General features: G+C 48.9%; 6 protein-coding genes across 6 annotated transcripts; 2 read left to right on the forward strand and 4 right to left on the reverse strand.

Annotated features, from left to right (window-relative positions):
• Positions 1-598: 598 nt before the first annotated feature.
• CTAM01_14456 (ubiquitin fusion degradation protein) lies at positions 599-2869 on the forward strand (the record flags this gene model as incomplete). Its single annotated transcript, XM_060530456.1, has 1 exon — positions 599-2869. The coding sequence occupies one exon, from the start codon at positions 599-601 to the stop codon at positions 2867-2869; it is 2271 nt and encodes a 756-aa protein (XP_060374963.1).
• A 318-nt stretch (positions 2870-3187) lies between these two features.
• Positions 3188-4074, reverse strand: CTAM01_14457 (uncharacterized protein; the record flags this gene model as incomplete). Its single annotated transcript, XM_060530457.1, has 3 exons — positions 3188-3233; positions 3284-3710; positions 3771-4074. The coding sequence occupies 3 exons, from the start codon at positions 4072-4074 to the stop codon at positions 3188-3190; spliced, it is 777 nt and encodes a 258-aa protein (XP_060374964.1).
• Positions 4075-4578: 504 nt separating this feature from the next.
• CTAM01_14458 (uncharacterized protein) lies at positions 4579-6203 on the reverse strand (the record flags this gene model as incomplete). The annotated part of the gene is made up of 8 exons (XM_060530458.1): positions 4579-4925; positions 5059-5168; positions 5250-5371; positions 5451-5702; positions 5760-5827; positions 5903-5939; positions 6006-6025; positions 6080-6203. 8 exons carry the CDS (start codon positions 6201-6203, stop codon positions 4579-4581), a joined length of 1080 nt encoding a protein of 359 aa, XP_060374965.1.
• Positions 6204-8476: 2273 nt separating this feature from the next.
• Positions 8477-10207, reverse strand: CTAM01_14459 (histidine acid phosphatase; the record flags this gene model as incomplete). Its single annotated transcript, XM_060530459.1, has 4 exons — positions 8477-9581; positions 9639-9787; positions 9852-9985; positions 10051-10207. 4 exons carry the CDS (start codon positions 10205-10207, stop codon positions 8477-8479), a joined length of 1545 nt encoding a protein of 514 aa, XP_060374966.1.
• A 1212-nt stretch (positions 10208-11419) lies between these two features.
• Positions 11420-12619, reverse strand: CTAM01_14460 (uncharacterized protein; the record flags this gene model as incomplete). Its single annotated transcript, XM_060530460.1, has 1 exon — positions 11420-12619. One exon carries the CDS (start codon positions 12617-12619, stop codon positions 11420-11422), a length of 1200 nt encoding a protein of 399 aa, XP_060374967.1.
• A 2296-nt stretch (positions 12620-14915) lies between these two features.
• On the forward strand, positions 14916-15982 carry CTAM01_14461 (2,3-dihydroxybenzoate decarboxylase; the record flags this gene model as incomplete). Its single annotated transcript, XM_060530461.1, has 2 exons — positions 14916-15217; positions 15274-15982. The coding sequence occupies 2 exons, from the start codon at positions 14916-14918 to the stop codon at positions 15980-15982; spliced, it is 1011 nt and encodes a 336-aa protein (XP_060374968.1).
• Between the last annotated feature and the right edge of the window lie 391 nt (positions 15983-16373).

Genomic DNA, 16373 nt, shown 5'->3' on the forward strand with positions numbered 1-16373 from the left:
GGCGGTCGGCCAAACTATCCCGGATCCGACTGTTCATCACACCTCCGTGTTGCTGACCTTAGGTAAGCAGCACAGTACCTAGGTACTCCGTACTTTGGTTGGAATGTGTAAGATATGTAATTGTGGCGCGAGCTGACCTGAATGGGTTTAGGGATATGTGGCGCAGATCTATGTACCTTAGGTTCCTCTCTCGGCTTTCTCCATTGCGGGAGGCGGCCCACATCATGTCGTCAGCGAGTCAACCTGGAGCTTGTTGATTTTACTTACTGTGGGTGGAATCTAGAAGAATCCAACCAGTCTGCTGATTCGTCCACACTGTCGCCATGATACTTCCCAAATGACAACACAAATCCTATCCTGGAATTTACTTGCTATACTTTCTACAGATGCCTACTCACGGCTTGGGCCACCTCGACTTCAATCCACCGGCCATGCCCAGACACAGCAACTCGATCAACAGCCCTCTGAGCAGATAACCGTTACCCCTCCACCCCACCTTACCCTTAGCGACGGCCGACGCGTCGAACAACAAGACCTACGATACCTTACTTAAGATTACCACCCTACTCTGACTTGGACGAGACTCCGCTACGCCAATATGGAGAACGAACAACCCGAGTTGAAGTGGTCTGCACCGTTTGCGGTCGTGCCTCCCATCAAATCTGCTTCGAGAGACTTGCGCGGCGACAAGATCCTGCTTCCTCAGTCCGCCCTCGAGCAACTGCTCGCAGCGTCTCCGAGACCACCCGCGCCCTCCAATTCGACCTTCACTTCCTACGACCCCTTCAATCCATACGCGCGACAGCAGCAGAGCCTCTACCAAGAGACCTCCCAGCAACTGCCGAACCCTTTAATGTTTCGCCTGGTCAATCAAAAGAACGGAAATACTGTATACGCTGGCATCCGCGAGTTTTCGGCCGAGGAAGGGGAAATTGCGCTGGGTCCATATCTCATGGATGCTTTAGGGCTACTCCCTACTGACTTTTCTGTCGATTCCCTCCCAAAAGAGCCATCTGAATCGACATCTGGCATGGTTCTCGATACTGAACCACGGTTGACGGTCTACGCCAAGCAACTACCCAAGGGCACCTACGTCCGGCTCAGACCCCTCGAAGCCGGCTATGATCCCGACGACTGGAAATCACTTCTCGAACGCCAGCTACGCGAAAGCTACACAACACTCACAAAGGAAACGGTCCTGTCTGTGCGCGGCGTCAAGGGCGAAGACTTCAAGTTCCTGGTCGATAAATTCTTGCCAGAAGGTGACGGCATTTGCGTGGTTGATACGGATCTGGAAGTGGACATTGAGGCTTTGAATGAGGAGCAGGCTCGCGAGACTATGCGCCAGATTATGGCCAAAGTTCAGCCTGGTGCTTCTAATGGAAGCTCAATAGGAGGCGAGATTGACGTGTGGAAGCCTGTCAACGGCCAGGTTTTGCAGGGGGAATACATCGATTACGAACTGCCCTCTTGGGATCGGACCCGGCCCTTGAAGATTGAACTTTCCAAACTCCCTCACCCTGATCGTATCGACTTGTTCGTCAGTCCGAGATCAGCACGACAGCGAGCACGACCGCGAGATTCAGAATATGTCTTTGGCAACTTCAATCCTGCTGAAGACGGCATCAAGTTCATCACTATACAACCCACAAATGTCGAAATGGAGAGTGCTGAAGAGCTTCTCATTTCAATCTATTGCTATCCGCTGATCGGCAACGATCAAGTCCCAAACCCAGCATCCTATCAACTCAGGGTCAGAGCTGAGGCGGGAGAAGCATCAAAAGATGTACCTTTTGGCTCGGAACCCGGGGACTCTAGGTCTCCAGACGAAGAGCAGTGTACGAATTGTCTGCAGTGGATTCCTCAGCGGACAATGGTCTTGCATCGGAACTTCTGTCTTCGGAATAATGTTACCTGTCCAAAGTGCAAACGTGTCTTCAAGAAGGGGTCGGATGAGTGGGAAACTCATTGGCACTGCGAGCATGACGATGCTTTTGGAGATTCGCTGGCGAGCAAGGCCAAACACGATGCCGTGCGTCACACTGAACAGCAGTGTCTTGGCTGCGAATACACTGCTTCATCCTTGGTGGAATTGGCGCTACACCGCACAAGTGTCTGTCCTGGCAAACTCATTCTTTGCCAGTTTTGTCACCTCGAGGTACCACAAGAGGGGGATCCATTCAATCCTTCGGCAGAAACAATCTTGTCTGGCTTGACTTCGCATGAGCTAGCAGACGGCGCGAGAACCACCGACTGCCACTTGTGTGGCAAGATCGTACGGATGCGAGATATGTCAGCTCATATGAAGCACCACGAGTTGGACAAAATCGCTCGAAAAAAACCCGAAATCTGCCGCAACATCAACTGTGGCCGCACCCTGCATGGCGTCGGATCTGCTGGAGTTGTTGGTGCCGGAACAGCAATGGGTCAGGGACCCGGTAACGATCTGGGTCTCTGCTCGCTGTGCTTCGGCCCCCTCTACGTCAGCATGCATGACCCAGAGGGCAAAGCGCTCCGGCGACGTATCGAGAGAAGATATCTCGGCCAGCTGATGACCGGTTGTGGTAAGAAGTGGTGTGGAAACGAGTGGTGCAAGTCAGGGAGGATCAACCTTGGACTTGATGCGAAGGGTGGCAGCGCGCAGGCCGCTCTTCCGCTCGTGAAGCCGCTCGTGCAAAGCATTCCCGAGATGAAAGAGCCCATGCACTTTTGCGTCGATGAGGCTTCACAACGACGGAGGAGATTAGCGGAAATGCTGGCGAGTGAGGGTGTATGGGACTTTGAATGGTGCATAGCGGCATGCGAAGCGAGCTCAGGAGATTTGGATAAAGCGCGAGAATGGCTGTCCAATTGGGCGCCTATGAAATGATTGAGAAGGCTAGCAGCATTGTTGGGGACACATCTAGGCGTATCCAAAGGCGTTAGCAGGTATAGAGCATCGTTGATACCACAGAATTGAAGAGGCAAAGGTGGGACTTGATTGTCGGCGTTGAGCAAGATGGTAGTATGGTTACAATTGCCCCCACATGAATTTTCAAACACGATTGACGATAAGCATGAAAATTGTGTCGCAAAAAGAAATATAATGATATTATGGAATGACTGGTGCTATTAATACAATTCCATATTCGATCCTAGTCTCCTGTTAGGCGGCTTGCAGATACAACCAAGAGGCCAACTGAACGCTTTAAAGAGGCTGGTATCCGGCTGTAGATTGACTGACATATGGCGGTCTTGCAAAATTAGCAAGCATCTCCTTTACTGTTTCTGATCAAAGTCTTACCTTAGGAAATTACGCGCGCCAACAATGGCTGCAGCTCCACCGGCGTAGATGCCGAGAAGCCTGCTCCAACCGGCGTTGCCGTAGGCTGATTGACCGACTGACAGCGCAATTAAGTCATAGACCAGACAGCCTCCCAAGATCCAATCACTAATGCTCGACAACAATCCGAACCCTACTCCGGTGAGAACCTTTACAGTGGTAGATGGCTGCTGGTGAACAAAGTATGCAACCGAACCGTTGTGTAGCAGGTCCAAGACGCCGATACCAGCAAAGGTTTTGGCAACGACGTGGGTAAGAACAGAGTTGACAGACTTTGTGTTCATGGGCGGAAGACGATTGAAGATGAAGTACAGTTGGGCAAGGCTATTAATGATGACGAAGATGTTTGCAACCTTCAGGTCAGATTTGTTCCAGAAGATCATCCATGCTTTTGAAGACAATCAGCACAACTCAAGAGGTAGACAGAGGAGTAAAGATTGCTACTCACTAGCAATACAGAAGTTTCCGACAGCGTAAAATGGGGCAAAGTCAACCATAGTGCCTATATCGGAGGCCATGGGCTCTACTTTGGGGTCTGCCTTGTATAGGCGATATAGCCAGGCAAGCTGGAAAAGTTGCTGAGGGAAGAAGAATCCAGCGATGAAGAAAGGCTGAGGCGACCAAAATGACAGGTTGGCGTCGTGAACATCCTTCATATTGGGAGTGCTAAGCATGCCATAGTTTTGAGCTGCAAAGTCGACAGCAAAGGATAGTGGAGCCAACCATTTGGCAGTAGACATTGAAACGCCCATGTTGTGGATTTCTGCTAGCAGTGCTGTACACGTAAATTTCGAATAGTTAGTTTGAAGAAGAAAAGTCCTGGTTCGTGAAGCTCACAAAGTTGAGGTCATGGAGATGGTCTTATTGGGTTGAGGAAGAACGGATTCCACCCATGACGCTTTCAATTGGAGTCGTACGTCAGTGGTAGTTAAGTGGTACAAAGCCTCGAGCTCGGGTACTACCACCTACCGATCTCCGACGTTCCGGCGATTTCATTAAAGTTACAAGCTCATGACGCGGACTCCCTAGTGATTCCACGTGCGACTGCCACTACTTTAGGGGAATTCTATACGTCATTGATTATCGGTAGCCCGGAGAACGCCGCCAGTCAAGATCCATATTCTTCCGCACGGAGCCCAGTCCGGGCCTCCACTTCTCACACCTACTCAAGAACTCGGATCGGATCCGACGCGGCGACAACTCATCTCTTGGTATAACTTCTATGTCTATGTGCCATCGGCTCTCAATTTTTCATTTCAATTTCCCATTGGAAAGTATATCTCTTCGGGTACGTTGACCGTATCTCCCGCACTGCGCTCCACGTCGCAGTCAAACTCCAGTCCAAGTTTTCGCAGATTGGCAATGCTATTGATGTCGCCTGTGAGACTGGTGCGTAGCGTCTCCTGTGGTGCCTCTCTTGCCTTGGACGAAGCCTTCCCGGGTCGACTCAATACACTCAAGGGATACCTCAGGGTCCTGCCTGTAGAACCTGACCCAATAGAGTAGTATCTTTCATGGCCGCTGCCATACTCCGACGTGAGTCGTTGTTTTCGTCTCGTTTGGCCAATTGTTTCGATGGCTCGTGGCAGCGTGTCGATGCTAGCTATACCAAATGGTTGGTATGAGCATGGCAACTTTTGGACCACCTTTCGTAAGGAAGGCACACATGAACAAACGATCAAGGTGCTAATCTCTGCTTCAGACCACAATATTGGGGTTGCTAGGTCATCTTTGACAATGTGTATCAGCTTTGATGATTAGTCTTGAAGAGGTAGATTGCTCACGTGTGTCGTCAATTCCCATCTCGGTGACGGAGTGCATGCGAATCACAGAAATAGCCACAACCCTAGAGATGGGTCAGAACATGTTCTCGAGTCCAGTTTCCTTCACGCAACTAGCGAAGCTCGAGGATCCATGTGGCACTCACAATAAACCCAATGACAACATGGCGATGAGGCCAAGTCTTTTGACCAGCGGCAGTTGCAACTTCCATAAAGTAGGAACTGGCTGTATGAATAAGATCAAGTCGGTGCAGAGATTGAATCCAAACTGATGTATTCTGCAGTCAGTTTGATATCTCGTTCAGTCACATACCGACGTCAGGGTCGAGACTAGACTTTTCACTTACGCCGCTCCACCATAGAACCGGGAGGTCAAGGCAAGTCCCTTCCATACCCACGGTCCAGGCTTTCGCAATCGGTTTACATTGGAATATTGGGATGAGGCTCTCTTCGATGGCCTGACCGCAAAGAAAGAGGATTATGGCCCTGTTCATCACCACGAGTCTTCGATCTGGTAGCATTCGTATGTAGAGAACAGCGAAGGACATTTTGGCGAGAGCCAGACCGTAGCTGTACGTTGCCGAAGTCGCGATAGTCAACTTTCTTCAAGTCAGCTACTATGGACTATTTTCAGGACCGCAGAGATGATGGATCACTTTGAGGAACTGCTCGTATTCTGAAACACTGACATCGTGGTGATGCCTGCCAAGTCCTGAATGAGCCGCTGCTCCTGCTGGTTAGCATTCGACAGCCGCACATGTCAAGTAAATTGCTAGGTGATAGTTAGGCGTTGACTCACAGATCATGGTCGCAGTGAACATGCCCATCGCGAAAACCTATAGAACAACACTTATCAACTTTCCTCTGCGCAGAGTAGGTCTGGTCGAATGGGTCTGGCGTACCCAGCTAGCGGTAATGAGAACTATACACGACTTAGTGATGTCGATCGAATCCTACTTTCTCACACGTCACATACCGTCATCGAGGCCGTAAGTTCTCAGACTTGTTCTAACAGCCATTCGTATCGAGACAACCAGTGTAGTGATACATATCATGGCTACTGTCGAACCAACGAGCGCTCCTACCATATTATCCGTCATGGTATGCGCTCCTATAGCGGCCAACAAGACTCTAATGTGCGCGACACATGCCCCGAATAATTCGAATTCTCAGGATTCCGAAAAGCTCGTGACGATAGTCGGTACTCTGGGCACTCTGCAGATAGTGATAAGTGACACTTTATGCCTGCAGAAACGAAAGAATCTGCGCCTCAGCCCATGATTCTAGGCGTGTCGAATGACTATGAGAGAAAGTTCTCACGCTGATAACGAAAATGTAGGTGAGAGGGCTCAAGAATATGATACGAGTGTACCATGGATCATACCTATGACAGGTAAATGCCATAAGAGGGTGCTGTCAACGTTACTTATGCATGGTAGTGGGCGGGTTGAGCTGCAACAAGCAGTATTCGGCCCGCGCGACATAAAATTGAGTTTTCCAAATCCCGCTATGAACTAGTCAGTTGCTCAGTCATGTTCAAGACATTATTTGGTAGGTAGGTCATCGCATGTGGATGATTTAAATCGAACAGGCTGCCTGCGTCAATGCATTGACCGTCGGAATCGAGTAAAAGCCAAAAGATGACTATGAAGGTGGCTGCCAGAATCAGGTGATTCGACGATGATAGTATTAACCTATTAGGTTTTGCTTGATCGCGGCCTTTGATCTTCGGGGTATGAATTGAGTCTAAGCAACTATTCTCCGGGAACATGCATGTAAAGGAACCCAATACCTTTTTCTCTGGGAGGGGAACATCAGACATTAACTCAAATAACAGAATCAGCTCTTGGAGAGAGTTCCACTCAAGCAACCCAAACGAAGCTTTTGCCTTTTGACTAAAAAGCGCGCTGAAGATGTGGTTCATTGAGTTCAGAGGAAGCAGCAGTACCCTGATACCTCGTCAACATGGGATCTCTTGGCACATCACCCACGTGCGAGGTGTAACGGTCTCTGGTCCAAACACATCGGGATTTCGGTTTTAAGCACAAGCTCGGAGTCAAACTTGAGGTAGCACCCAATAGGATCGCTCACGATGAATGTTTCTGCGTGGTTGAATGTGTGTATACGTGACTCGGACAAAGTTTGTCCATGCCCTCCCCTGCCCCTGACGTACCTATGTCGACAGTGAAGGTGTAGGATCCACTTGGGAATCATGAAACTGATGCCCTCGCGAACGGAGGAGACTAGATTGTGTGTTTCGCTTCATCAGCACGACAGAAACAAAAAGATCACCGGGCCGTAGCAACGCAACTATCGCCATCTCTATAATTTGAATTGCTTCGCTGGCCACAACTGTCAGCCTGAACCCACACTTCAGAAATTCTGATCCATTACCGCTAGCCCACGGCGGTCATTATGTCAAAGTTCAGAAAGTGTGTGGAATGACGTTAGGATCGGTGTCCGCGTTAACAATCTTTATCGGCTGAGACCGACTTCGAACGAGTAAGGAAGGTGATGAGCCTGACAATTGATGAATACGAGCGTAACAGAAAGGGGCGCTGCCAAAGCTCTAATGTAACATGGTACTTTACTCACTAATTGTTTGAATCGTGCTTGTCGGGAGAATCGTACGTATGAGATCAGATAAAAGCAGAACGTCCCTCTTCACTCTATAGGGAGTTGGGATCTTTTGCCTTGCAACTTTGTTGGAGTCATCTGGCAGAGACGAAATATCACGGAAAGACAACAAGCGGGAGGAGCATGGTAAGACTTGAAAAGAGAAGCCCGAACAGTCGAAAGCTATGAACTCAAGGCGTATTGACCTGTTGACGAGTGGGTGACTGTGACTTGAATATTACTTCAATGTTTGGGTTAGCCGGTATGCTGATTGGGTATAAACTTGCATCGCCAACGGCAAGATAACGCGAGTTGAGGGACGTTTTCTACACCATCGAAGTTATGCATATCAAAGGACTAATGCAGAGGCCAGTCGAAGTTTCATCGCTCTTCACGTTAAGCTCGTTGGGCGGAGGACATGTTGACAAGATAGCATCTATAGCAAGAATATTGTATGAATGATGGCTACAGCACTTAACAGTTCTCAAGCCCATTATCTAGCATCAATTCCCAAAATACAGTTTGCTTTTTGTAGGTCATGGAAGCTCACGGAACAAACGCTTATGATGCGAAATACGAGGAGTAGAGGGTTTGAATATCGCCTTTCACTTGACAATAAGGATATGAGACCGTGAAGCATCTCAACAGTGATGCTAAACTTTTGGAGATATTATTTGAATATACAAAAAATTGAAGATATTCTAATCACATTGGAATGAAATAAGCTTGTCTAGATTTGGTCCTAGCCGTCTCGTCCTCAAGGAGCGACATGACTCAACCAAGCGCTGCTAAGATCGGTGTAGAAACTTGCACCTCTCACCTTTGTTGGTGCTCCAGGTGTGGTTACGTTGCAGTTCTGGATCCAATTACCTTGGTTCTCAAGCTTCGTGGCGACGTATTGCTTGTAATCCTCCAGCCGACAAGAAGAACCAGGACCGCTGCTGCAAGTAGGTATCGGGTAGACAGCATCATTGAGACGAATGCGAATATATGTCGTATTCCAGGTGTCTTGGATTGGGGGCGATGGCTGCGTGCAGGTTGATCTTCTGTTCGTTGGATTCCGGCGGGCAACATTGGTGAAGTTGCCATGTGTAGCGTTTCTAGCCCCGGCACAGTTCAATCTCTCAAATGCAATAGTTCCCCGCATTGTTGTGAAGCGAGAGCTGACGAATTGACGGCCATCGTCCTTTTGCGTACTTGAAAGAGGCTGCTGCTTGTCAAATACCCCTGAGGCGGCCACTAACTGGTTGAGCTGTCCATCGTTGAGGAAGGAGACGAGAAGCTTTGGTAAATTGAAAGTGGTCCCATCTTTGCGCCTGCCGGTGACCGAAGGCCCCTGAACAAATATGTCCATCAATGCGTTTAGGTAGGGGGTCATCATGGTCTGAGGCACATCGGTACCAAGGCCGACTCCGTAGTAGTAGCGAAGGTCTTGGAAGTACTCGTACTGGAGGTATTCTTCGTCCGAAAAGATATCACACCAAGGTGAGAGGCGGCCGGTGATCTGACTTTCGAAACCACAAAGATAAGGTATTTGCGACACATCACTTTGCGTAAGTGTGAGGTTTCCATCGATGAGTGCTTGCAGGCGGGTTAGGATTGGAGGAATGTAGACGTTGTTCCACGCAGTCACGTAGTCGCCTCCCTCCGTATCCTTGAAAGCTGGGCACATATCAGAAGGCGCCAATGAGTCGCCAATGCCAGCGGCAAAGCCTCTAGATGTCACGGACACGATATCACCGAGCAAGGTGGCATTGGTTCCCAAGAAACCGCGAACAAACAACTTGGCAGTCTGTAGGACTCGAGAGTAGTTGTTAGCCCAGACCATGAAGTCTTCGCCTTCAGTGTAGAGGCCCGGATATCTAACTCGATTAGCACAGGTGTTCTGTTGGGTTTGGATGCCATTGAGCAGAACTCACCTGGTTCGCAAAGTGTATCCAAGATCGTGAGCCTCTTTGTAGCCCGTTGGACTCAAGTTAGCGATTTGAGAGGATGGATTAGTTAGCGCTGTTTGCCACCGCGGCAAAAAGCTCAAGCTGCCAGAGGCAGTATAGTTTCCAGCATGAAACTACACAATCAAGTTTCAGCTATAAATGAATATGCTTTAGATGGCAGACAAAGATATTACTAACTCGTTCCTGCATTGAGACCCATCCATTGTAAGCGCCAGTATCTGGGTATCTCGATCCATGCCGAGAAACATACGCCGCTTGATCAACGTAACAATTCTCCGGAATTTCGGATGAGATCTCGTTGACGTTGGGTCCTAATAAGCGATCGAAAGTAAGCGGCGCTGAAGCATCGAGTCGAAGGGCAAATAGATATATGTACCTGCGAACCAAGGACCGTTTGCGCCCAAGTGTTCAAGAGGGTGCTCAGCAGATTCACTGGCCGGTAAATTGATGTCTTGAATTGGCGCAAGGAGTCTCGAACTTCCCTCAACCAGGATTGCCGTAAGGCATACCAAGCCAAGCTTGATGGGTGCCATTGTAGTCCCTTTTCTGTGCCGTGCAACAAGAGATGTTTGCATTCGACATAAGCTGCCAATTCCTTGTTATATACAATCATAATTGGCCATCGGCCCGGTCATTACCGGCCACGTGCTCTTATCATGTTGTTTACCTTCATTCGTCTTGCGTGGGCCATTGTGCTCATTTCAGCAGGGTGTCATTGGCACCGTCAGGCACGTGATGAATGCATCAATGTGATTTGACAACCAGCTTGAAGTTGTGGGGAGCAAACGGGGATGGAATCCCAGAAAAGACGCTTTCTCCGTACGTACTTCCACTAGCGTTGCCGACCGCCCTTACCCCAGCCCCCGGGCCAGTTCCCGAAGCGGCGGAGACATTACGACAAACAGTCAAGAGACGGTATGACAACAGAAAGTTGCTTAAAACGTGGTTTCTTTGCGGAATTGGAAAACGTTGATACCCAATCACGACCACTCCGCAGGATCACACTCAAGAGCAGGTACTAAAGGACGAATGAACGACTAATAACTTGAAGGGGACATATGGTCACGTAGTCTATCTGATGGTTGACCAATAATCTGGATGGCATCGAAATGCTGATGCGGTAGTGTTGAAGAAATATGAACATTCGGAAAGATGAGAGACGGAAACGAGATGAAAACCCACGAGTGACGCCAAGTTCAGCCTCACAAGCATCCGCCGGCTGAGACATTTGTCCGACCGTTATTGATAAGTCGTCAACATTTCGTTAGAGACTGAAATCGATCCTCAAGCATGATTAACAGAAACAGATCTAGATTTGAAGTGTCAATGCATCTCAGGAAATAGGAAAAGTTGGGCCAGAAATTATTGGCATCGACCTATCGGGTCACATGTAACCGAATCAAGTCACAGGGTTTTCTCAACATTGATGAGTTGTTTCTTACAGACTTGATTACATACTCATCACTGAATCACGCGAAACGATTCGCGGTTTGAACGATCTGGAGCTTCGCATAAATAGCCGATGACAACCCACTATATTGCTAGGCGGGTTACATGATAAATGTTACGAAGAAATTTCTAGTACATGAGCTCGAACACTAAGATGCTTCTAGGAAGATTACTATCTATAGTTTGTAAGAGCTACGTAACCAGAAATCTCGGAAGCACTTGTACTGGAGAGTTCATGGTTCCACGAATCAATTGATTAAATCCAACATTGTGTGCTTGCTTCAGCTCGCCCCTCCCTAGGTATGGTAAGTGGGTATATCCACTACACCATTAGCAACGTAGTTGTAGCAATCTCCAGAGCAGCCAACATTTCCCCCGTTCGTGAGAAGAAGTTTAGGGTTTCCGTTTGAGGGGCCAGACTGAGGGGTGGCGATGATCCGAAGTTCTCTGGAGTAAGCTGACCACTGCCCGACGTTGACTACCTTCCAACCGTTTGGATCGACGACATCGCTGTTCACAAACACCTCCTCACGGCTACTTCCGTTGGCGATGAAAACACCACTCGTGCCATTTGTCCCAGGCTCCGTAGTCCAGATGACGAACGGGCTCCCGTTAGGATTCAGCTGGCCGTCACCAGGAATAATGGGCTGAAGTTCGGCAGAGCCAAAGTTCAGGGGAGAGTCGGAGACCTTGTAGTAGACTGGACATCCTCCAGCGATAGGGCCGCCACAGTATTCAAAAGTCATGACATACTTTTGTGAGATGGGGCTATATGCCACTGTAGCCATGCCGGGCCGCACTCCTGCATCTGCCTGGGCGACGTCATCGACTTCATCGCTCCATTGACGCAGGTCTTTGGTTGTTTTGTGAGAAAGCTTTTGGTTGTGATCGGGATCCACTTGAGTGGAATAATAACACACAAGCTCTCCTTCATGCATCAGCAAGAAAGGCTCCCAGACTGCCTTGTCCCCCCGGGCGATTGTCTCCGGACCAGGGCCGTAGACTATATGGCTGACAAATGCCCACGCCTTTCCTTGATCGGTGCTGGCATACAAATCAATGTACGCCTGTGAGAGGTTACGTGGCGTAGAGACACCGGCCAGGAGAATGGTGCCTTGCGGAAACCCCCCCAATGGCTGTGGGAGCTCGTAGAGGAATGGCTGATACCAGTTTCCCCAGCCATTGACCTGATCGTCGACTCTGGAGAAAGCAGTGAACGACGCTCCACCATCTTCTGACTTGTAGATGGGAAAGTAAGTCAAAGTTGCCGCGGGGTCATAGTCTTCCCAAGACAGAAGAAGAGACTGGTCAGGCAGCTGGAGAGTTCGGCCGTATAGAGTTCTCCAGCTAGTCGCGGTCTGCTCTGGATAGAACACGCCATTGTTGTTGAAATTGCTCCAAGGCTTAGGTACGGCAGTGTTCGATATCTGGGCTGCCAAGCTCGCAGTGGCTAAAACTGCAATAACAGAAGCCTGGATGATAGTGAACCCCATCATTAGAGAGGAAGGTAGGACGATTCTTGCGATGAACAAAAAATATTGGGTCGCGATTTAAGTTGCTGACAAAATTGCTGGAATGGTGCTGGGCAGTGAGGTCAACTTTGGGAAATACCTTGAGTCTATTATATAGTCGGCCTCATCATTGTCATGTTGCCGTAATCCGGATCCATGACTACGGAGGCTACTATTGTGGAGGATCTAGGGTCGTGGTCACCTGTAGATGGAGATACGCCCATTGTTAGAATTACAGGCAACTTGCAGTTGGAGAACGAAACCATTTTGCAGTTCGCGGCGTAAGCACCAATCAACCCAAGTGTTTTCCGATGCTTAGGCCCCATTCCTCGTATCTAGACAAAACGCTTTGGCCTGGTAGTTTAAGCCGCTGAAGATCGACAGCGGGGAAACGAATTCCTACATCGCCTGCATTAGCCCCTCGGTCATAGTAGTAGCGAAACATATTAACATGCCAATCAATCAGAACAGCGCATTTCCGATGCCTGTGTCGTTAAAATATTTGGCTCGTCGCGATCCAATCGCAAAACATTTGTTTTCGAATCAATGCGGACACCATGCATCATCTCCGTTAATCATCATCATGCGAGCCATTGTGCCACCTCAGATGAGTAAACCTCGCGGTCATACAACGCGTGTGAACGATGCAAGCTCCTGTGCCACATTCCTCGTAACGATGGTTTGGATCCACTCTCAACCACTGAGGGGTTTGAGATTATCCTGGACGAGTTTGAGAGGTCCACGACCTCATAAGCTTGTAATTGTCTTCTTTTAGGAGACAACTCTTATAATGCCCTCGCTTCGGATGTTCAAACAGTATGTTGCCGGCGCGAGCATGCGAGATGCATATTACCAGAAACAGGAACGTTAAATAGCAAGTAGCAGCCATGCGTACCCACTATGATGGCTTGATACACAAAAGTGGCCTCGAACTGCGTATTGACTATTTCCAACACAAGTCTATAGTACATTGATACTCTAGGTTTCCACTATCGTTTCTGTAGGATATGGGCATGAATTACTTCACAAAAGTCGATGCCAATAAGAGAAGACAAATTAGCCAAATATGTGTATATTGTAAAAATGGACCTCAAAGTCTCTCTGCTGGCTTGTATAATGGAATCCAACGAACAAGGGCCGGAGACATCTTTCGCGCAATATATGAGCTTTGAGGCAACAATGAAACAAGATCAAGTATGTAGAAATTGATTCTGGAAACCGCCTGAAGTGTTTTATAAGCCAAAAGAATGATGTAGTTTGCATGTAATCGCCGCGTAGAATCTTGAATAATGGCGATACTGTTGCAGCTACAAACCCAAAAAGCAGGAAGCAATCATTCTCTTACTTCCCTGGAGGCAATCTCACGGGTGCATTTGCTTCTCTAGCCGCTGTTACAATGTATAGCGTATTGACTATCACGGCCTTCAGGTTCCCGCGCTGAACAAAACCGCGATTCCGCGACACCATTCACCGAGTAGCCAGCCAAATTCATGGGATCATGCAGGTAGGTACAGGTAGTCACGTCACTAAGCTGCCAACGGCTGGAATGCTCAATTGTGGCGGGGGAGCGATCAGTAGTGCATTATCCGACGTCGTTGAGAAGATTGGGATTAGCTCTTTCATAAATGCACATCCGAGCGGCTAGATGCGGAGATGCTGCAAATATCAGACCTGTCGGCTACGGGCCACCTTAAAGTAAGCAGCTTTTGTTTCGGCTAGGCGGGGTCAGCATCGCTCATGGCCACCATCGGCTAAGGTCCCCTAGATAAGCCGCACGTGAACTTGGTGGCTTAAGTGCTTGGGTAGATGGGAAGGTAGTCGTATCCGCTCTGAGCCCGCACTGTGTCGTAGACCCAAACTTTGGCTGTAGTCGGCCAGCTCTCCAAAAGTACATATCCGCTGCACACATACCTAGTAGTTCCGAAAGGACAGGCGATAGATCTTCACTATGACTGTTGTACCTAAGGTATAGGCCTAATGCTATCTATTCCGATGCGGGCGGTGGGATGAAACCGAGCGGCCCGGTACGCGACAGTGTGCCTTGCTCGAAGCCGTCGTCTTATGCTCCGGATCAAGAGGGCCATCTATCTTTGTGCCTATGATCGACTCGAGATTTAAACACTCGCCGAACCCCAAGAATCTATCAGATGCGGAAGTATCTTAATTCTTTTGCACCTTTGACTACCTGCGCTTGATTCATCTCCCTCAGCTCCTCGTCACACAAGTAGCCCGACTGTGCTCTCATCAGCTCAACAACTTGTAACCCCGCAAATCCGCCATTATGCTCGGAAAAATTGCTCTCGAGGAAGCCTTTGCCCTCCCACGGTTTCAAGAGAAAACACGTTGGTGGGCAGGACTCTTTGCCATCGACCCTGAGAAGCACGCAGCTGAAATCTCCGATGTCGCGGACATTCGCCTCAACTACATGGATAAACACGGTGTTGGGTTCACCATTCTATCGTACACAGCACCTGGGATCCAGGACATCTGGGATCCGAAGGAAGCACAGCTGTTGGCCAAAGAGATCAATGATTACATTGCTCCCGAGGTTAAGAAACACCCTGAACGTTTCGGCGCGTTTGCGTGAGTCATCCGTCTTTAGAAAGCACTTGAACTATTCTGTGGCTAACCTGTGCCAGAACCCTTTCTATGCATGACCCCAAGGAAGCTGCCGAAGAGTTAAGGCGTTGTGTAACTGAGTACGGCTTTTTGGGCGCGCTTGTCAATGACACTCAGCGGGCAGGCCCTGATGGCGACGACATGATCTTCTACGACGGCCCGGAGTGGGATGTTTTCTGGTCTACAGTGACCGAACTTGATGTTCCTTTCTACCTGCACCCAAGAAATCCCACCGGAACGATTCACGAAAAGCTATGGGCAAAGCGCTCGTGGCTCATTGGACCTCCATTGAGCTTTTCGCAGGGAGTCAGTCTGCACGTCCTTGGAATGGTCACAAATGGCGTTTTCGATCGCCATCCCAAGCTTCAAATTATATTGGGCCATCTAGGAGAGAAGATACCATTCGACATGTGGCGCATCAACCACTGGTTTGAGGACGTGAAGAAGCCGCTGGGGCTGTCTTGCAAGCGAACTATCCGCGAGTACTTTGCAAGCAATTTGTGGATCACGACCAGTGGGCATTTTTCCACCACGACTCTTCAGTTCTGCATGGCTGAAGTAGGAGCGGATCGCATATTGTTTTCGATTGACTACCCTTTCGAGTCCTTCTCGGATGGATGCGATTGGTATGATGCTCTTCCCATCAATGATAACGACAAGAAGAAGATTGGGCGGGACAACGCCAAGCAACTGTTCAAGCTGCCGGGATTCAAGGACAGTGAGGCGTAAAGCCAATACTCAAATGAAGCTTTGTAGGTGAGACTAGACATGGACGTAAAGGCGAGGCAGTGGATACAGCGTCGCTTTGCAAACGGCCTATCAATCACAATTGATAATTTCAAAATACCAGATACGATTCTGTAGTATGCATTCGTGTGTGATAGCGGGCCACTGGTAGGCATTCTGTGATTCGTAACTTCACTATTGACTGGCTACATTATTATCATTTGCCCATGGATGTAGCAAGAGTCACGAAGAATCAATTCTCGCGCATAAGAGCATCAAGCAGACTCGAGATTAAGTACTTAAGAATAGCATGATTAACGAGTGTGGAAGATTGCCGGAACAGCTACTGCTATCCGAGAGACTATTTGCGTGCGTGAGACATCGTACGGCGACC

Source organism: Colletotrichum tamarilloi (assembly GCF_030869305.1).
Source record: "Colletotrichum tamarilloi strain Tom-12 chromosome Unknown Scaffold_123.1, whole genome shotgun sequence".
Taxonomy (NCBI): Eukaryota; Fungi; Ascomycota; class Sordariomycetes; order Glomerellales; family Glomerellaceae; genus Colletotrichum; species Colletotrichum tamarilloi.